Here is a 22,115-nt window from a genome sequence, read left to right on the forward strand (position 1 = left end):
TTTCTTTTTGGCAGATGAAGTATGGGAAGCAAAAGGCTTCTGAGGTTCTAGTCTAGTTATGTTATAAAGTTGAGCGTGGCCCTGCGTGCTGGAACTCTTAAACAGGTCAGCTGCCGTCACCCCATTTTTTCACACAATGCCCAGGAGACAGGCTCCCAACAGGCCACTCTGAGGCCAACCTTCTTTGGCAGAGAGGGAGTCTGTGAAGTCCCAGGCATTTAGGGCTGCGTGGGTGGGACTAGGGCAAGGTGGTGGTTAGGGGTGGACAAATGGATGAGACTCGGGGCCCGGCCCGCCCACCCCCAGCTTTAATCAGAGCAGTCCAGTATTTGTTTCTAGGTAGTAGCTGTGTGGCCTTGGGCCACAGCACGTTCCTGTGTGCCACATACCACTCTAAATTCTTTTTTTTTTTTTTTTGCAGTACGCAGGCCTCTCACTGTTGTGGCCTCTCCTGTTGTGGAGCACAGGCTCCGGACGCACAGGCTCAGCGGCCATGGCTCACGGACCCAGCCGCTCCGCGGCATGTGGGATCTTCCCGGACCAGGGCACGAACCCGTGTCCCCTGCGTCGGCAGGCGGACTCTCAACCACTGCGCCACCAGGGAAGCCCCACTCTAAATTCTTGAGGTGTACTGGTCATTTAATCCTCACACAATCTAGGAGGTAGACAGATACTATCCCTGTTTTAGAGATGAGCTCAGGTAATTTGCTCAAGATCACAAAGTGACAAAGCCAGGACACAAACTGGGCAGCCTGATTCCAAGCCCATGTTCTTTTTTTTTTTTTTTTTTTTTCAAGTCCATGTTCTTAATCTCTACCAGTTTGCCTCCCAACTGACATGGGGTTGCTCTCACCCTCTCATTTTCTCTTTTCCTTCTACTTACCTCCCATGTTGGCCTCTGCACTTCCCCTCTGGCCCTCTCCAGTTCATTCTCCACAGTACACACCTTATCATGTCAGTCCCCTGCTTAAAAAACTCCATGGCCCCCATTTCTCTTGGGATAAAGGCCAAGGTCCTTACCCTGCTCCCTTCTCATCTCGGGCCCCTCTCCTGTTTGCTCTGCTGTCAGCCACTCTGGTCTAGTTCAGGCCCTCAGGTGCTCTGTGCCCTCTCCCGCCCTGGGGTCTTTGCACACGCTGTTCCTCTGCTTGGACAGCTCCACGCCGTCTTTCCCATACCCCCTACCCCTGTCCTAGGCAACTCCTGTTCATGCTTCAGAACGTAAATGTCTCTTCAAGGAGAAACCTCACCTACTACTTACTGTCTGAGAACATCAAGCCCCCAGGTGATATCCTCTCACAGTTTGTCATGACTTTTTACAATAAACAGCATTTTTCATGGTCTATGATGATTTATTTGTGGGATTATTTGATTAATATTTGCCTTTATGCTAGACTGTGAGTTCCTTGGGTTAAGGAGCTTCTTTGTCTTGTTAACAGTGTATTTCAAGCACACTGTCTGGTTTATATTAGGTGCTCAATAAATATCTGGATAATAATAATAAAAAAAAAGATACGCTATTACTTTGCTTACATTAAGAAATAATATCAGACTATAATTTTATGACCCTTCATGAGACGCTAAAATTTTTAAAAAGTGTTTCCAAGAATCAGTAACATGTTAATAAAATCTGTATGTTAATAGTGTTTTCAATTTGCCACCCAAAGAATTTACACTAATTTATTCTTCCTCCCTTCCCCTGTTGACAGGGAAGAGCCTGTATCTTATTACTATTGGTGGCTGGCCCAGATATTTGCTGATCTTTTAAATATAAGACTATGCATTTCTATGTTAACAATATGTACCCCCTGTCTAACTTAGTGAAAAATTCACTGTCAATTTGCTTTTCTAGGAAAATGGAAATAGCTCCCTTTGACTGTTTGGTTATCATTTAATATGAAGCAAAATTTATGTACAACCACTTTGTTGGCCAACAATATATATAAACTCTTCCTGAGACATCATTTAGTGTTACAAAAAATCTTATTTTATATTAGAAACCGTTTTCAAAAAGAAAAACATTTGTGGGGGGTTTAAAATGCTTCTTACCTTCTTTGGTTTTATTTTCTTATTAAAGAATGAAATTTGTGAAGTATAGAAAAATTTAGAGAAACAGAAAAATAGGTTACCTATAATCACACCAGGAGAAGGTACTACCATCATCGTTGGCACATTTCCTTTTAGACTTTTCTTGCATTTTTTCTGATGGTCAAGAGAATACATTGCTTTTTTTGAGCAATGTCATAACAAACACATTGTCACATGTCACTAGAACTTCCTTGTAACAACATTCAGAAACATTTTTAATATTCAACCATACTTCCATAATCTACTCAATAAGTCTCATTTGACTGGAAAAGACACATTAATTTTAAAATCAACATCTAAATGGAAATCTTGAGAGCACTTCTAAAAAGAGAATGAAAGTGTTATAAATATTTGAAAAATAGTATTTTTACCTTTCAGTTTTTACTTTTTCTTCACAATATTCTTCACAGCCGTTCATTTTGGTAGACTACAACAAAGAGAAACCAAAATCAAATTAGCCCATTGTACCAAAAAAACAAACAAACAAACCAAAAACAATCCTATATAATGTTCAATTTTATTTCCTATATTTACTGTTATTATTCATCATCATGTTACAAAGACACACGACATTCAATCAATGCATGCCAAACTGTGGCTAAGGCATCTGCAGTGGCACAAGAGTTTTGGCTGGCTCCACTTATTCACCTCACACTCATCTTGGCTTTTCATTAATTTCTTTTTTTATATATATAAATTTATTTTATTTATTTATTTTTGGCTGCATTGGGTCTTCATTGCTGCGCGCGGGCTTTCTCTAGTTGGGGCTACTCTTCCTTGCGGTGCACAGGCTTCTCATTGCGGTGGCTTCTCCTGTTGCAGAGCACGGGCTCTAGGCGCGTGGACTTCAGTAGTTGTGGCTCGTGGGCTCTAGAGCGCAGGCTCAGTAGTTGTGGTGCACGGGCTTAGTTGCTCTGCGGCATGTGGGATCTTCCCAGACCAGGGCTCGAACCCGCATCCCCTGCATTGGCAGGCGGATTCTTAATCACTGTACCACCAGGGAAGTCCCTTTCATTTCTTATATAAGGGATATGAATGTATAGAGGTAAGGAAAAAGAAAAATCTAAAGTAACAATTATTTAGATGTGCATACATGGCATATGTTTTTACACTACTTCAATTTTAAAATCTAAAATTTCCAATGTGTTATCTTGCCCATTTATTTAATTTTTAAAATTTTTAATTAAAGTATAGTTGATTTACAATGTTTTGTTAGTTTCTGGTGTACAGCAAAGTGATTCACATACACACACACATATATATATACACACACGTATATTCTTTTTCATGTTCTTTTCCATTATGGTTTATTACAGAATATTGAATATAGTTCCCTGTGCTATACAGTAGGACCTTGTTGTTTATCTGTTTTATATATAGTAGTTTGTATATGCTGATACCAAACTCCTAATTTATCCCTCTCCCACCCCTTTTGCCCTTTGGTAACCATTAAGTTTTCTATATCTGTGAGTCTCTTTCTGTTTTGTAAATAAGTTCATTTGTATCATATTTTTTTATTTTTCATTTTTCATACTTTATTCCTTATACTGATAGGTTAAGAAAGTAAAATTTTCCTAAGTACTAATTCATAGATAATGTTTATAAGCGGGACACAAAACATTCAGTTTCACAAGCAGTAATATCCAATGATCCCCTTAAATGCAATTTTAATCCTTACTTTAAGCTAAGTGCAAGAATAATACAATAAGCTAAATACGCACAAAACCTGTATATGCTGAACTACAAAAGTAGTTTCCATGGCCACACATGGTCTTAGTCAAGTACACATTTCCACAATGAACAAGTACTAACAAATAAGTTTTAATAAACACTACCCCAAATGCTTATCCTGCTACTGAAAGCACTTATTTTTAGAAGCTTTGACCTGGGAAAATGAGTTCTCTTAAAAACTGACAAATAGTATAAGACCTGAAGATTTTAAACCAAATAAGTCTTCCAACACACAAGCATTCATAGGAAAGTTTTACTTTCTCAAAAAATAAAAAATTAAAATGAAAAAAATCACTCTTGTTATCTAAAGAGTATTAAAACAAATTATCTTAAGACAAATAAACACTCCTAAAAAAGGTTGTATTTTCTATCATTTTCTCCTTAAAGGTTGTATTTTTTATCATTTTCTCCTTAAAAGTCTTTTAATAACTTAAGACTACTATAATCTAAAAACTTTAGAATACATGAAACACATGTCTTCGCTATCAAAGGTACCATTTAGATTTCACATATTAAACAGCTACAGTACAGCCTACAATGGCACAAGTACACCTAATACATAAATATTAATTCATCATTTAGATGGTCAAAAGTCAGAAGGAACTGAATGGTTTGCAAGGTACTTTGACTTACATGTGGTCATTAAAATCCAGTAATTAATTCAAAGTATGGTAATATAATGGCAGGCAATTAAAGGCTCAAATATCACTCTAAAATTGAAGACACGAAAATAAAGACTGAAAACGTTGTGGTTCTCTATTTTTCATTCACATGGCTAGATATCAGAACGTTACTGTGGAAAATATAGTTATTAAATATGGTTTCCCCAGAAAATAATGAAACTTCAGAAAGTACAAAAAATGTCAAGATCCATAGTTCATCAAATGCTTTTCTAGCTCGTTTCAATTCTTCATTCATAGTAAGCGAGTCTTTAACCCTAGCAAACTTTCTTGGGTCCTTTCGAATCAAGAAGACGATATCTTCAACTTGTACCCGACCTTGTCTTCCAATTGACATTGCCTTGTGAGTCATTTCGGTGATGAACTCTATGACAAGGTCTTCAAGAATATCTACTGACTCAGTATAAGGATTCTGGTCATCCCCAAACCCATACATCATACACTGTAATTCTTTAGAAAAAAGTCTCTTTCTTTTACCCTGTCCACCTTCTGCACCTCCCCTAATTTCTTCATTTTCTTCCTCAAAGGTGGGGTCTTCTTCTTCATCTGCCATCCCAGCACCCAGGGCCTGTATCATATTTTAGATTCCACATGTAAGGGCTATCATATTTCCCCTTTTATTTTTTAAAGTGAGGGGTGTCTCCCTAGGAAACTGAGATCAATCAGGTCGTACTTTAACTGAGTATGGTGCCACAGAGACCCAAGTCCTGCAGAAGCAGTTTGCTACAATCAGAAGGAGATGCCAAGTTGCATTCTTACATGGTTAATCTTACATTTAAATCTTCATTAGGACAAATTATCTTAAATGAGAAATTCCTTCCATTTCAAGATCCTGCATTATCTGGCCTCTGTCTACCTCTACAATCCATCTGGTTTTACTCTCCTCTTCACTAACTAGGCTTCAAACTGATGGGCCTTTCTTTTAGCTCTTCAAAATTGCTCTTTTTTCACTTTTTCCTTGTTTAATCTAAGTGTCTTTACCTTCTGAGGATGTTTCCTAACCACCCAGTCTAAAAGTGGGTCTCCTTGGTATTCTCTTTCGTAGCACTTTTTTAAACTTCATAGACCTTATCACAACTTGTAATTGCGTGTTTACTTGATCTTTTAGGTACAGACTCTGTAGTTAAAAAGTATCTATAATAAAGTGACTCTGATATCATTTTCAGTTTATCTGAGGGAAACACAGAACTTCTATGGTGGAAGAAATAAAGTAGCTTGTTTTTATCCACTGACAACTGAAAAAAAACCTTCTTAGACCTTATTCGTTTTTTTAAAAAAATAAATTTGTTTTTCGCTGTGTTCGGTCTTCGTTGCTGCGTGCGGGATTTCTTTAGTTGCAGCGAGTGGGGGCTGCTCTTCGTTGCAGTGCGCGGGCTTCTCATTGTGGTGGCTTCTCTTGTTGTGGAGCATGGGCTCTAAGTGCACGGGCTTCAGCAGTTGCGGCATGCGGGCTTAGTTGCTCTGCGGCATGTGGGATCTTCCCAGACCAGGGCTTGAACGCAACAGGCTCCGGACGTGCAGGCTCAGTGGCCATGGCCCACGGGCGCAGCCGCTCCGCGGCATGTGGGATCTTCCCAGACCGGGGCATGAACCCACGTCCCCTGCATCGGCAGGCGGACTCTCAACCACTGCGCCACCAGGGAATCCCATGGCAGGCGGATTCTTAACCACTGCGCCACCAGGGTAGCCCTCCTTATCCGCTTTTAGAAGCTGATAATTTTAGTCTGGGTTAAAACTTTTTCCAAGTAGTTATTTGGATTTCTTATTCCCCATCATAATCCTGATCTAGGAATCACCATGTGTGCAATCATTTTGCAAAGTATACAGCCTTTTATAAAGGTGTTACTGGGCTTCCCTGGTGGCACAGTGGTTAAGAATCTGCCTGCCAATGCAAGGGGCACAGGTTCGAGCCCTGGGCCTGGAAGATCCCACATGCCATGGAGCAACTAAGCCCGTGCGCCACAACTACTGAGCCTGCGCTCTAGAGCCTGTGAGCCACAACTACTGAAGCCCACGCACCTAGAGCCCGTGCTCTGCAACAAGAGAAGCCACCACAATGAGAAGCCCGCAGACCACAACAAAGAGAAAGCCTACGCACAGCAACGAAGACTCAATGCAGCCAAAAATAAATAAATAAATTTACTAAAAGAGTAAAGTGTTATTATTAACATTAAAATGAGATAAAGCCCAATTGGAAATACACTATAGCAATGCTTGTATTAACCAATTTTTCACTATTTTTGCAAAGTTTACCTATGTATGGTTTGGGGGTGGGTCAGTCTCTCTTCTCATTCTGGATTGTAGGCTCTTTGGAAGAGGAGGAGGCTGTAGTACTGCCTCAAGGAAAAGATTTAAGGTTTTTATCATGGCCAGCCTGTTTGAAGGTTAGTTTGTAATCCTACTGCTCAAAGAATCCAGATTCAGCAACTTGAAGAGTAGAGGAGGTATCTGCTGGACCTAGGACCAGCTACATAATTTGTAGTGCCCAGTGCCAGATGAAAATATGGGCTCTTTCTTTGGCATGGCATGTAAGTCATTTCATGAACCCATCCCTATCTCTTAAGCCTTAGCTTTCAATACACCATGTGATACCCTAATAGCAATGATTTAGTGCCCTGAATTTTCCATGTTGATCCAGACCTTCGTACCTTTGCTGAGAAGCTCCTCGGTATGGAATGCTCTTTCCCATTTTATCTCACCTATCAAAATCTTTAAAATGCTAATTCTCTAGGAGGCTTTAATAACCACACCCACATACTCCTGTATAGCCCCTATATTCCCTAATTCTTTATAATCCTCTCTGAACTCCACATAGACACTCCATAAAAAAGCAGGATATGTTTTCTTACTATAGCTTTTTGTAGAGTTGAAAGTAAAATTTATTCTGATATTAATTTCAATTTATTTGTGGGAAATCAGAGCTTCCATGGAGGAAGAAAATTTACTTATTTGCATGTGTACATCTCCCAAATTGACTGCTAGATTGCACAAGCAAATTTAGGACGGACACCCTGACGTCCCTTCTTACCCTGTTATCCCCAAAATAAACAAGTTCAGCAACAGCTGAAGTGAAGAGTTTTGAAACTTTCGGTAGTAATTTACAATAATGTGTATGACTGGCATTCATTCACAAATAACACACAGACATTGGCCTGAAGTACTTCGCTAAGAGGTATAGTAGTACCCCTTTATTTGAGGTGTGATACGTTCCAAGACACCCAGTGAATGCCTGATACCATGGAAAGTGCTGAACTCTGTTTTCTGTTCATGTCTTCCACTCACAAATTGAATGCCTCTTCCATCTTAACTAAGCATTTTTTCATGCACTGTGGCCTTAACTTTTGCAGTTTGAGGTGCAACAGCAAAACCAGCACAAATTTCTTTTTCCTTCTTCACAATTTCGCAGATAGATTTGTTCTTACTGTAGATTTTAGCAACTAACCTCAGCATACGATTTTTCTCTTTCCTTATGAAGTAGAGAACTTTCACCTTTTCACTTAAAGGAAGCACTTATGGCTTCTCTTTGGCAACATCCAGATTGCCAGCATCACTACTCTTGTACTGCAGGGCCATCATTGAATAAGAGTTACATGAACACAAACACTTGGTTACTGCCATGACTGCTCCGATAACCAAGATGGCTACTAAGTGACTAATGGGCAAGATACATTGGACAAAGGGATGATTTATGTCCTGGGTGGGACGGAGTGAGACGGAGCAAGATTTCATCTCACTGCTTAGAATGGCACATCATTTAAAACTTATGAATTGTTTATTTCTGGAATTTCCACTTAACATTTTCCAACTGTGGTTGACCGTAAGTAACTGAAACCCCAAAAGTGAAACTGTAGATGGGGGGCCGGGGGCTACTATAGTTAAGTATAGAGACAATTAATTGCAGCAGAGGGACAAATGCAATGACTTACACAAGTAGCTATCAGAGGGACAATCTTTCTTTTTAAAAAGGACATTCCTCTACTTTTTATAATACCAGTGGATAGCACCTTAACTTCTGGCACATGATAAAACTTTCAGGGTTGCAAAATATACTGTTAAGAACCAATTCAGTAAATAATCATTTGTTTAGGGTGATTCCCAACGTGGCACACTTACAAATTTCTGAATATTTAAAAAAACGCTATGGAACTCTTTAAAACTACTCAAATGTAGGTAATATTCGAGAAACGTTAAGATGAAACAAAACTTTTCTAGAATACTGGTTCAGTCTTTCAGCGATGAAGATTAGTCATATTTGTCTCTTTTGAATTTGCCTTCTTATGAATATAATTAACATTGTGACTTTAACACATTTAGATTTTGAAACACATGAAACTTTTTCATGTTTTTATTTCAGTACCCTGTGTCCTCTTTTCCTAAATTTGTTTTTTGCTTTCTTTGTTTTGCTTACCATTAGTCAAAATCTCTTCTAAAGCAGAAGTCTCACCTATTCAAGTGCTAATTTGTTTTTCAGGATCGACTGGCCCGAAATACTTGGTCTTAAACATTTTGAATTCTCAAGACACAAAATTGTGGGCTCTATCTATATTTCGGTGGCAGGACAACTTATGTATTATTTACATAATATTTCCTAATAACTGGTAGGAATATTCTCCCTCCAAGAACCTTAATTTTTGGATTTGTTCTGGATAGTTTTACATCCTAATTCTACTATGTGAACTTTACAATCATTTCACAAAGCCACCCTGCCTCTTATTAAAACAAACAATGAAACAAAACAGAAACCTCAAAATATTTTATGGGACCATATTTAATTTAGAGGTGAATCTAGGGAGAACTTAAATTTTAGATTTTTTCTATCAAAGAACAAGGAATGTTTTTCTTTAATATTTCTTTTGTGCTTCTCTGTAGAGTTTTAAAGTATTCATAATATAAATATGTACATTCTTGGTTGAATTTATGCCTAGAGCTCTTGTTTTGTAACTATTGTGAATAAAATTTGATTATACATATATAATTAAATTTTCCATATCCACACAAAGACGTGCACATGAGTGTTCTTTTTTCTTCTTTTAAAAAATTTATTTATTTTATTTATTTATTTTTGGCTGCATTGGGTCTTCGTTGCTGCGCACGGACTTTCTCCAGTTGTGCCAAGCAGGGGCTACTCTTTGTTGTGGTGTGCGGGCTTCTCGTTGCGGTGGCTTCTCTTCTTGCAGAGCACAGGCTCTAGGCATGTGGGCTTCAGTAGCTGTGGCATGCAGGCTCAGTAGTTGTGGCGCATAGGATCAGTTGCTCCACGGCATGTGGGATCCTTCCAGACCAGGGATCGAACCTGTGTCCCCTGCATTGGCAGGCGGATTTTCAACCACTGTGCCACCCAGGAAGCCCTTGATCATATTTTATAAGTGGCTAAGACAAAGACTGTGTTATGAACTGACCTGCGTCCCGCCAAAGTTCACAGGTTGAAGCCCTAACCCCCGATGGGACTGTATTTGGAAATAGGGTCTTTATGGAGATAACTGAGGCTAAATGAGGTCATGAGGATGGGGCTCTAATCCAATAGGATTGGTGTCCTTATAAGAAGAGGAAGAGACACCAGGAGTGTGTGCACACAAAGGAAAGACCATGTGAGGACACAGCTAGAAGAGAGCTGCCTACAACCCAAGGAGAGAGGTCTTGCCAGAAACCAAACCTCCTAACACCTTGATTGTAGACGTCCAGCCTCCAGAACTGTGAAAAGATAAATTTTCTCTCTCTTTTTTTAAGCCACTCAGGTTGTGGTGTTTTGTTATGGCAGCCCAAGCAAACTAGAACAGACTACAAACTCAAATGCCTGCAGTAATCAGAAAAATAATATAAACTTTTGAAATGCTGGGGTTGAGGGCATAATTCTGTCTTGTGAGACCTAGAATTTACATTATAAAGAAATAGGAATCTTTGCTGCATTACTGTTTATAATAAATTTAATACTCATAATATATAATCAATTTAATAAATTATGGTATATCTATGCAAGAGAATAATAGGGGAAGCATTAGAAAGTATGAGACAGAGAGGGCAGACAACAGAAGCAGGAACTACAATCCTGCAGCCTGTGGAACAAAAACCACATTTGCAGAAAGACAGACAAGATGAAAAGGCAGAGGGCTATGTACCAGATGAAGGAACAAGATAAAACCCCAGAAAAACAACTAAATGAAGTGGAGATAGGCAAACTTCCAGAAAAAGAATTCAGAATAATGATAGTGAAGATGATCCAGGACCTCGGAAAAAGAATGGAGGCAAAGATTGAGAAGATGCAAGAAATGTTTAACAAAGACCTAGAAGAATTAAAGAACAAACAAACAGAGATGAACAATACAATAAATGAGATGAAAACTACACTAGAAGGAATCAATAGCAAAATAACTGAGGCACAAGAACGGATAAGTGACCTGGAAGACAGAATGGTGGAATGCACTGCTGCAGAAGAGAATAAAGAAAAAAGAATGAAAAGAAATGAAGACAGCCTAACAGACCTCTGGGACAACATTAAACACAACAACATTTGCATTATAGGTGTCCCAGAAGGAGAAGAGAGAAAGGAGCCAAGAAAATAGATTATAGTCAAAACTTCTCTAACATGGGAAAGGAAATAGCCACCCAAGTCCAGGAAGCCCAGCGAGTCCCATACAGGATAAACCCAAGGAGAACCATGCCGAGAAACATAGTAATCAGACTGGCAAAAATTAAAGACAATTCATTGAAAGCTGCAAGGGAAAAATGACAAATAACATACAAGGGAACTCCCATAAGGTTAACAGCTGATTTCTCAACAGAAACTCTACAAGCCAGAAGGGAGTGGCATGATATACTTAAAGTGATGAAAGGGAAGAACCTACAACCAAGATTACTCTACCTGGCAAGGATCTCATTCAGATTCGATGGAGAAATCAAAAGCTTTACAGATAAGCAAAAGCTAAGAGAATTCAGCACCACCAAACTAGCTCTACAACAAATGCTAAAGGAACTTCTCTAAGTGGGAAACACAAGAGAAGAAAAGGACCTACAAAAACAAACCCAAAACAATTAAGAAAATGGTTATAGGAACATACATATCAATAATTACTTTAAATGTGAATGGATTAAATGCTCCAACCAAAAGACACAGGCTTGCTGAATGGATAAAAAAATAAGACCCATGGGCTTCCCTGGTGGCGCAGTGGTTGAGAGTCTGCCTGCCGATGCAGGGGACACAGGTTCGTGCCCCGGTGCAGGAGGATCCCACATGCCACGGAGCGGCTAGGCCCATGAGTCATGGCCGCTGAGCCTGCGCATCCGGAGCTCTGCAAGGGGAGAGGCCACAACAGTGAGAGGCCTGTGTACCACAAAAAAAAAAAAAAAAAAAAAAAAGACCCATAACATGCTATCTACAAGACACCCACTTCAGACCTAGGGACACATACAGACTGAAAGTGAGGAGATGGAAAAAGATATTCCATGCAAATGGAAATCAAAAGAAAGCTGGAGTAGCAATACTCATATCAGATAAAATAGACTTTAAAATAAAGAATGTTACAAGAGACAAGGAAGGACACTACATAATGATCAAGGGATCAATCCAAGAAGAAGATATAACAATTATAAATCTATATGCACGCAACATAGGAGCGCCTCAATACATAAGGCAACTGCTAACAGCTATAAAAGAGGAAATCGACAGTAACACAATAATAGTGGGGGATGTTAACACCTCACTTACACCAATGGACAGATCAACCCAAATGAAAATAAATAAGGAAACAGAAGCTTTAAATGACATAATAGACCAGATAGATTTAATTGATATTATAGGACATTACATCCAAAAACAGCAGATTACACTTTCTTCTCAAGTGCGCATGGAACATTCTCCAGGATAGATCACATCTCGGGTCAAAAATCAATCCTCAGTAAATTTAAGAAAATTGAAATCATATCAAGCATCTTTTCTGACCACAACGCTATGAGATTAGAAATGAATGTAAAAAACACAAACACATGGAGGCTAAACAATACATTACTAAATAACCAACAGATCACTGAAGAAATCAAAGAGGAAATCAAAAAATACCTAGAGACAATGGATGATGAAAACACGATGATCCAAAATCTATGGGATGCAGCAAAAGCAGTTCTAAGAGGGAAGTTTATAGCTATACAAGCCTACCTCAAGAAACAAGAAAAATCTCAAATAAACAATCTAACTCTACACCTAAAGGAACTGGAGAAAGAAGAACAAACAAAACCCAAAGTTAGCAGAAGGAAAGAAACCATAAAGATCAGAGCAGAAGTAAATGAAATAGAAACAAAGAAAACAACAGCAAAGATCAATAAAACTAAAAGCTGGTTCTCTGACAAGATAAACAAAATTGATAAACCATTAGCCAGACTCATCAAGAAAAAGAGGGACAGGACTCAAGTCAATAAAATTAGAAATGAAAAAGGAGAAGTTACAATAGACACTGCAGAAATACAAAGCCTCCTAAGAGACTACTACAAGCAACTCTATGCCAACAAAATGGACAACCTGGAAGAAATGGACAAGTTCTTAGAAAGGTATAATCTTCCAAGACTGAAACCAGGAAGAAATAGGAAATATGAACAGACCAATCACAAGTAATGAAATTGAAACTGTGATTAAAAATCTTCCAACAAACAAAAGTCCAGGACCAGATGTCTTCACAGGTGAATTCTATCAACATTTAGAGAAGAGCTAACACCCATCCTTCTCAAACTCTTCCAAAAAACTGCAGAGGAAGGAACACTCCCAAACGCATTCTATGAGGCCACCATCACCCTGATACCAAAACCAGACAAAGATACTAAAAAAAAAAAGAAAATTACAGACCAATATCACTGATGAATATAGATCTAAAAATCTTCAACAAAATACTAGCAAACAATATCCAACAACACATTAAAAGGATCATACACCATGATCAAGTGGGATTTATCCCAGGGATGCAAGGATTCTTCAATATACACTAATCAATCAATGTGATACACCATATTAACAAATTGAAGATAAAAACCATATGATCATCTCAATAGATGCAGAAAAAGCTTTTGACAAAATTGAAGACCCATTTACGATAAAAACTCTCCAGAAAGTGGGCACAGAAGGAACTACCTCAACATAATAAAGGCCATATATGACAAACCCACAGCAAACATCATTCTCAATGGTGAAAAACTGAAAGCATTTCCTCTAAGATCAGGAACAAGACAAGGATGTCCACTCTCACCACTATTATTCAACATAGTTTTGGAAGTCCTAGCCACGGCAATCAGAGAAGAAAAAGAAATAAAAGGAATACAAATTGGAAAAGAAGAAGTAAAACTGTCACTGTCTGCAGAGGACATGATAGTATACATAAGAGAATCCTAAAGATGCCACCATAAAACTACTAGAGCTAATCAATGAATTGGGTAAAGTTGCAGGATACAAAATTAATGCACAGAAATCTCTCGCATTCCTATACACTAATGAGGAAAAATCTGAAAGAGAAATTAAGGAAACACTCCCATTTACCATTGCAACAAAAAGAATAAATACCTAGGAATAAACCTACCTAGGGAGACAAAAGACCTGTATGCAGAAAACTATAAGACACTGATGAAAGAAATTAAAGACGATACCAACAGACGGAGAAATACACCATGTACTTCGATTGGAAGACTCAATATTGTGAAAATGACTATACTACCCAAAGCAATGTACAGATTCAATGCAATCCCTATCAAATTACCAATGGCATTTTTTATGGAACTAGAACAAAAAATCTTAAAATTTGTATGGAGACACAAAAGACCCTAAATAGCCAAAGCAGTCTTGAGGGAAAAAAACAGAGCTGGAGGAATCAGACTCCCTGACTTCAGATGATACTACAAAGCTACAGTAATCAAGACAATATGGTACTGGCACAAAAACAGAGATATAGGTTAATGGAACAGGATAGAAAGCCCAGAGATAAACCCACGCACCTATGATCAACTAATCTATAACAAAGGAGGCAAGGATACACAATGGAGAAAAGACAGTCTCTTCAATAAGTTATGCTGGGAAAACTGGACAGTTACATGTAAAAGAATGAAATTAGAACACTCCCTAACACCATACACAAAAATAAACTCAAAATGGATTTGAGACCTAAATGTAAGACCGGACACTATAAAACTCTTAGAGGAAAACATAGGAAGAACCCTCTTTGACATAAATCACAGCAAGATCTTTTTTGATCCACCTCCTAGGATAATGGAAATAAAAACAAAAATAAACAAATGGGACCTAATGAAACTTCAAAGCTTTTGTACAGCAAAGGAAACCATAAACAAGACGAAAAGACAACCCTCAGAATGGGAGAAAATATTTGCAGATGAATCAATGGACCAAGGATTAATCTCCAAAATATATAAACAGCTCATGTAGCTCAATATTGAAGAAACAAACAACCCAATCCACAAATGGGCAGAAGACCTAAATAGATATTTCTCCAAAGAAGACATACAGATGGCCAAGAAGCACATGAAAAGCTCCTCAACATCACTAATTATTAGAGCAATGCAAATGAAAACTACAGTATCACCTCACACCAGTTAGAATGGGCATCATCAGAAAATCTACAAACAACAAATGCTGGAGAGGGTGTGGAGTAAAGGGAACCCTCTTGCACTCTTGGTGGGAATATAAATTGATACAGCCACTATGGAGAACAGTATGGAGGTTCCTTAAAAAACTAAAAATAGAATTACCATATGATCCAGCAATCCCACTACTGGGCATATACCCAGAAAAAAACATAATTCAAAAAGACACATGCACCCCAATGTTCATTGCAGCACTATTTACAATAGCCAGGTCATGGAAGCAACCTACATGCCTATTGACAGATGAATGGATAAAGAAGTTGTGGTACATATATACAATGGAATATTACTCAGCCATAAAAAGGAATGAAATTGAGTCATTTGTTGAGACGTGGATGGATCTAGAGACTGTCATACAGAGTGAAGTAAGTCAGAAAGAGAAAAACAAATATCATATATTAATGCATGTATGTGGAACCTAGAAAAATGGTACAGATTAACAGGTTTGCAGGGCAAAAGTTCAGACACAGATGTAGAGAACAAATGTATGGACACCAAGTGGGGAAAGCCACAGTGGGGTGGGGATGGCGGTGTGCTGAATTGGGCAACTGGGATTGACATGTATACACTGATGTGTATAATATTGATGACTAATAAGAAGCTGCTGTATAAAAAAATAAAATTCAAAAATTAGAAAAAAACAAACGAATAGTAAACTCTGTTCGAGTTATTTGTATGGAAATATGTTAATATAAATGTTTCAGACATTACATGAAATTTCTAAAAATCTTATAGGTTCTGGTATAATGTTATAAGTCATAATTCTAGTTTACTTTAAAATATATATCTCAGAAGTAACTAAATTTGCTTGTCAATTGCATTATTATGAACTTTCATCAAATCTTAAACCGTGGCCATTTTTAAGTCTTTTGTCATTTACAGACAGTTCTGGGTGTACTCTGATGCTTTTGCAAAAATGTTCCTATAAAAGGGTTTCATCTTCAAGGAATTCATTGAAAAGACTGTGACAAGTACAGGTTTCTGGTAACTGACTATACTGCTGAACTGAATGAATAAGCATTTTCAGAACTCTAATGGAAAACTGATGAATTCATAAAAGTGCTAACAAAAGATCAAGATGAAAAAAAATTAATTACATGGGACTGAGTGAACTGATGAGGATGATTATAATTTTTGTGACTTTGTTTGAATAAAAAAAGTGTGATGTAAATTTATGTAAAAAGAACTTAACGTAAAACAATGCCACTCTTCTCACATATTTTCTCGTTTTGGAAAATACAGATATTTTCTGTTAAAAACGTGATTTATGCTGACATGTAATAGGTTGATTATTGTTATTATAAATGAATTAATAAATATTTTAAAGTTTCAAAAAGAAAAAGAAAATATGAGACAGATTTTTACCTATTAGTGGAAAGAGTGTAATGATCAATTTTAACTGAGAATCAAATTTGGAATCACGTGACAAAAAGTATATTAAATTACATGTTTTCATATGTATAATAGAAGGGTAAAACCCAATACTTTAACAATAGCTATCTCAGATGAAGATGAGGAATGGGTAAAAAAAGGAGCTTGCATTTTTTTTTTTTTTTTTTGCGGTACACGGGCCTCTCGTTGTGGCCTCTCCCGTTGTGGAGCACAGGCTCCAGACGCGCAGGCTCAGCGGCCATGGCTCACGGGCCCAGCCGCTCCGCGGCATGTGGGATCTTCCCGGACCGGGGCACGAACCCGTGTCCCCTGCATCGGCAGGCAGACTCTCAACCACTGTGCCACCAGGGAAGCCCCAGGAGCTTGCATTTTTAAATGATTCTGTTTAAAATATTTTTTTTACAATGAGGATGTAGTGTCTTCGTTATCAAAATAAAAAAAGCAACTTGAATGTAGGTTTCTGCTATAAACTTCTGTTATAATAGCTCAGTGTAAAAGAGAATCTATATTATGTTAAGCTTTTTTTTTTTTTAAAGAAAAGGCATTGGATTTTGAAATGGATATTAAAGATTTTTATTTACTGTCTTAGTTAAGAGACTTCAGAACATACATTTTAAGGGGTATTTTAAATAGTATTAATAAAAATATGATTGGTATGATTTAAAGTGTTCAGAAAATCTTTTTCAAAGAGCTTATTGTTATAATTATTAATATTTAGGTAGTACATAAGAACAATAACTTAAGTAAAAACACTACAGCATGATACATTGTGAGCTATTTAATATTTGTGTAATCATTTTTTTAGATTAGGAAATACATACTAAAACAGATATAAGCTTCCTTGTATTTACATACATTAATTATATATAAGTATTTAATGAAAATAATCACGTGTATATGAGATTGTGTGTGGGTACATGCCTGGTAAGAATCCAGACGAGCTTAGTTTTGACAATTTTGAAGGTGTTCAATAGGAAGAATCAGAAGCCTTGTGAGGGAAATTATCCTAGAACAATGGGCAAGATCAGATTCATATAAATAGGGTGATGCCTAGTTTGAGCAGGCTTACATATTATTTATCTACTATTTCATGCTTTTTTCTTAGTCAGCTCAATGTCCCAGAAGATCTGAAGTCTTAGTCTTAAATAAGTCTATGATTACATTTTTGAAAATTAATTGTTTCTTTCTCTTCCTTCTTCTTCTTTTTTTTTTTGGCTTGGGGAAACTTGAATAGTAATTCTTTCCCTGGCATAGGATGACTCTTAAATGCAAAAAATAAAATTAATCTCAGATGATTCCAACGTTGGGGTTTTATTTTTTTAAAGATTTTAACAAACGTATATACTATATATTAAGCACTAATTCCTGTACAGCTTATTTTTACTAGTTTGCATCCAACTAGTTTAATGTATTATGAATGTCAGCTGTCTAAATCTTTTAAAACATGTCTCAACTGAAATTGCAGAGCAATCAGAGCAAAAGCCATGGAATAAATGAAAGAATGAGATGTTTCCATGATAATTAAGACCAAGGATCCATGAGGGGCAGAAGAAAACAAGCACTCAAGGATAAAAATCAAGTTTTCTACCTAGGTTAGGTATTAACTGGAATGGGATCTTGGAATTACCAACTTTGATTTGGTGTAATAATAATGAAGATGCAAAAAAAGAAAAAAAAAAAAAGATTTTTGGGCACTATTTTCCTGAATGGAAACCTTCACCAAAAGAGGTTAAATGATTTAAAGGCAAGTTTTCTCCAAAATGAGTAAATGACATCAGTTCTAATTCTTACTGAGGTTACTAACCAGCCATCAGGATATTATCTTTAATACTTAGAAGGGAAACTGGTAGGTAGGGAGAGGTAAGGCCTCATCAGAGAATTCTAACAAGATATAGCATCACAGAGTGTTTACCTAGGTATTATCCTTACCTCCGCAAACTCTTCAGGTAAAGGTGAACCATCATAGTCTGTATCTTCTGCTCTCTCTTCACATAACTTCCCACTGGTTTTCAATGCACCTGGGAAAGAAATAGGCCAAGAGGAATTAAAATGCTCTGTAGAGGCCTTCCTGTACTCCTTCCGTGTACCAACTTACTCATTCTGGTTCATCTACCTGGAGCACAGGCATCTCGTGCTGCATTATTTTGGTTTAAAAGATTCTGAGCTTCCTCATCCACAACATCCAGCAGAGACTGGATAACTTCAGCTTCTTGAGGATCATCATAAATATCATCTTCTTGTACATCAGATTCTTGAAAAACAGTAATTTACATGGGATTTTACTTTAAAAAATATTGGTATGAGAAAGAGACAATGTGTCAAATATAATATGCCAGGTCTTTCAAATTTTAAGCATCCACTTTGAAAAACCAGCCATGACAGGAAAAGTGGTTTACACTAATGGGACCCAGGCATTTTTAGTTCTAGAGCTACTTTGGCTGTTATGACAAAAGACCACACAAATGCAACTGAATAAACCAAAATCAATCTCTATGATACACCTTTTCAAAGGACATTAATAATTTAATGTTTATTTCCCTAACTTAATCCCAAATTGTTAATTTATAAAAGAAACTAAAGAAATTTCAACCAAAGAAGTTATGTTACAAAGATTAAGGCAGCCCAAATAGGGCAGCCCAAACATCCCCAAGAAAAAATGTCTCAGTTATTAGGTAGCCAGTGAATTGCTGCTTCAAAAAAATACAAGAAACAATTATCAAACAAAACTGCTATCTCTTCAATCATTTAAAAATCATTTTAATCTTAGAGATGAGAATGAATACTGGACATTTGTACAGTAGTGCAGCTAATATTAATTTTACGCTGTTCTTTTATTTCTCTAAACAATAATCTTTCCTTTTAAAGCTACTGGAACATGTAAGGCAAATAAGAAAGGCTGCCAACATTTCTTTATTACTTGAATTATTAGGGCATTTAGAGTAACTGGATGACTCGATTTGGGAAACTACCTTTGGATAGAATCAGGTCTGCTGATTCCTTCATCTGATAAGTAGAACATTTTCTTTCAGGGTACAAAATTTCAATTATTTCTTTCCCATTAACCTAAAGTATAAAACCAAAGCAAATCATTAGTTTTCTATTTTACTAACATCCAGGATTAGGAAGGGACTGCACACTGTCCCTCCATGTCCTTCTCCCCTTCTTTCTCAGTACAAAACCCTTTTTATATCTCCCCACCTTGGATCAGTGCTTCTAGGAGATATCAGTGCAATGAAATATGCAAAGGGTAGGGGACTTTCCATCATCAGATATGCCTGGAAACACTAGATTAAGCAACATTAAATCAATATTTTTATTCCAAGAATTCTCACAATGCTTACTAATATAAATTTTGAGTTGTCAAAAGAGAAATGTATTATGTAGTATTTCCTAAATTTATTTGACCGCAGAAATCTCTTTTTAAGGCATATTCTATGGGATCTGTCTTCCATAGAACTTTTTCGAAAAGTTAAATAGACCTACTAAGAAGTTCAGGGAAATGAGAAAAAAGTCAATCTTTTAAGTATTTGTGAAGTTGTTACATGGACATAGTCTTCAGTTTAGCAATCTGATCAACTGTTGGCTATAAAGATTTTCAAATCTAGTCTAAACCTCATCTCAATTTAAGGAAAATAGCAATGGATTCATAACTATAAAGTACTAATTAAATGGAATGTAACTTTTAAATTCAATGGTTAATTGTGAAGCACTTCATGGCACGTAGCCTATTAAAAGAAAGATGATTAGGGCAAAATGCAATATTAAATGATTAGAATAAATTAAAATAATTTTATACAAATAAAGCGTGGTTTGCTTTAAAGATTTTACTTTTTTTATTAAGATAAAAGGTAGACCTAGAGTCTGTCATACGGAGTGAAGTCAGAAAGAGAAAAACAAATACCGTATGCCAACACATATATATGGAATCTAAAAAACAACAAAAAAAAAAGGTCATGAAGAACCTAGGGGCAAGACGGGAATAAAGATGCAGACCTAATAGATAATGGACTTGAGGATACAGGGAGGGGGAAGGGTAAGATGGGACAAAGTGAGAGAGTGGCATGGACATATATACACTACCAAACGTAAAACAGATAGCTAGTGGGAAGCAGCCGCATAGGACAAGGAGATCAGCTTGGTGCTTTGTGACCACCTAGAGGGGTGGGATAGGGAGGGTGGGAGGGAGGGAGATGCAAGAGGGAAGAGCTATAGGGATATATGTATATGTATAACTGATTCACTCTGTTATAAAGCAGAAACTAACACACCATTGTAAAGCAGTTATACTCTAATAAAGATGTTAAGAATAAAAAAGATAAAAGGTAGAGATAGTAGATGCAATGAAATTATCTCTTCATAAATAATGGTTACATAATGTCAAAAAATTTCACTGGATTGTAAAATTCCACTCTTCATGAGAAATTCATAGTACAGACATTAGTATTCAAGGACAGAATATCATTTAGGAGACTTCCTGGAAGATTTTAACTCCAACAAAAAATGTTTACAATCACGAATAACAAAAGTTCTAATTCCAGAAATCTTGTTGAGCTGATAAGATTTTCAGATTGCTAGGAGGGAAATGCCTCAGCTCTGGATTTTACATGGAAAGATATTTGAGTAGTGAGGTTCAGAATAGATTGCATGAGATACGTGTGAGATAAAACAGTTCCATGAAATGAAGATCCAGCTGGAAGCTGTGTATATTACATGCCAGAAAGTAAAAAGAAATGTTAGCCAAACAAATGGGTATAAATGTAGCCTTAAATAAAGAGCTTGAAAGTGGAATTTAGTTACGTATTAAAATATTTTTGTTAAAACACCTCCAGATTTCCCTGTGATAATCTTAAATGATTTAGGTTCTTTCATTTTATTATGTAGTAAAGCATTTTCTGTGTCTTTAAAAAAGCAAGTAAGCCTATTTCTTTTGCCACTACAGTTTTGCCTCACTAGTAGCAGAGATCTGTCATTTGAGAGTCACTGCTGGTCAATGTTAACCCACTCTTAATTACATTTTTCTCTTCTGGGTATCTAAGAGACAACCAAAAGAACTGTGCATATTAATAAAAAATCCCAGCACTAAAGCTATCTATATAAGTAATCAGCCTATTTAAGAGCTGAATGTGTGCCCGATGATGTAGGGTTACTTGTGTGGGGGCTTTTCATTGTGTGTTACTTAGTAAGTCCTATTAGTTCACTAAGTACATGTACCTAAAAATCAATACATGTGTCTAAAAAAGGCAAATATTTAAATATGAAATCAGTTTGGTTCAAAATACAAACAAGCTACTTATTTAGATAAGGAAGTAGGACACAAAGAAGGTGGCTTTTCACTTACCTTGGAGAATGAGTTATTAGGTGTGAGTGCCGGTTTGCCACAAGGCTCCACAATGTGATGACCTGAAGGAAGAACAGAAAGAAAAGGATGAGCCACTCAGAACCACATTAGGGACAACAAAATAGTGAAAGAAAACCCATATTTCTGCGCATGTTCTTATTTTTATTAATACACTAAGAGAGGTCATATCACAAAGTGATTAAAATCAACTAAATGGAATCAAATATTAGAGAAGGGTTTATTCCAAGGACAAAGCC

General features: G+C 36.9%; 3 protein-coding genes across 17 annotated transcripts in view; 1 reads left to right on the forward strand and 2 right to left on the reverse strand.

Moving 5' to 3' along the window:
* SLC10A6 (solute carrier family 10 member 6) overlaps window positions 1-1,343 on the forward strand; it is a 49,343-nt gene extending 48,000 nt beyond the window's left edge. The window contains exon 10 of the transcript XR_009540262.1: window positions 422-1,343. The gene's annotated coding sequence lies outside the window, so the exon portion shown is untranslated. The remainder of the gene's footprint in view (window positions 1-421) is intronic.
* PTPN13 (protein tyrosine phosphatase non-receptor type 13) overlaps window positions 1-22,115 on the reverse strand; it is a 233,184-nt gene that overhangs the window by 13,458 nt on the left and 197,611 nt on the right. For 12 of the 15 annotated variants that reach the window (XR_009540261.1, XM_060147860.1, XM_060147865.1 and 9 more), the window contains 5 exons: window positions 21,859-21,920; window positions 19,490-19,583; window positions 18,634-18,771; window positions 18,450-18,538; window positions 2,460-2,515 (listed from right to left, as the gene is read on the reverse strand). Coding sequence is in view for 14 of the 15 variants with exons in the window: in XM_060147860.1 (XP_060003843.1) it covers window positions 2,460-2,515; window positions 18,450-18,538; window positions 18,634-18,771; window positions 19,490-19,583; window positions 21,859-21,920 (439 nt within the window). In the remaining variant the exon portion in view is untranslated. Of the gene's footprint in view, window positions 1-668; window positions 1,488-2,459; window positions 2,516-9,568; window positions 9,802-17,148; window positions 17,782-18,449; window positions 18,539-18,633; window positions 18,772-19,489; window positions 19,584-21,858; window positions 21,921-22,115 lie in introns of those variants that run through there. The other 3 variants (XM_060147871.1, XM_060147870.1, XM_060147868.1) reach the window with 3 other exon arrangements.
* Window positions 4,475-5,076, reverse strand: LOC132519245 (transcription initiation factor TFIID subunit 13-like). Its single transcript, XM_060147167.1, has one exon. It carries the CDS (start codon window positions 5,074-5,076, stop codon window positions 4,576-4,578), a length of 501 nt encoding a protein of 166 aa, XP_060003150.1. The 3' UTR covers window positions 4,475-4,575.

This window comes from Lagenorhynchus albirostris, chromosome 4 (assembly GCF_949774975.1).
Source record: "Lagenorhynchus albirostris chromosome 4, mLagAlb1.1, whole genome shotgun sequence".
Lineage (NCBI taxonomy): Eukaryota > Metazoa > Chordata > Mammalia > Artiodactyla > Delphinidae > Lagenorhynchus > Lagenorhynchus albirostris.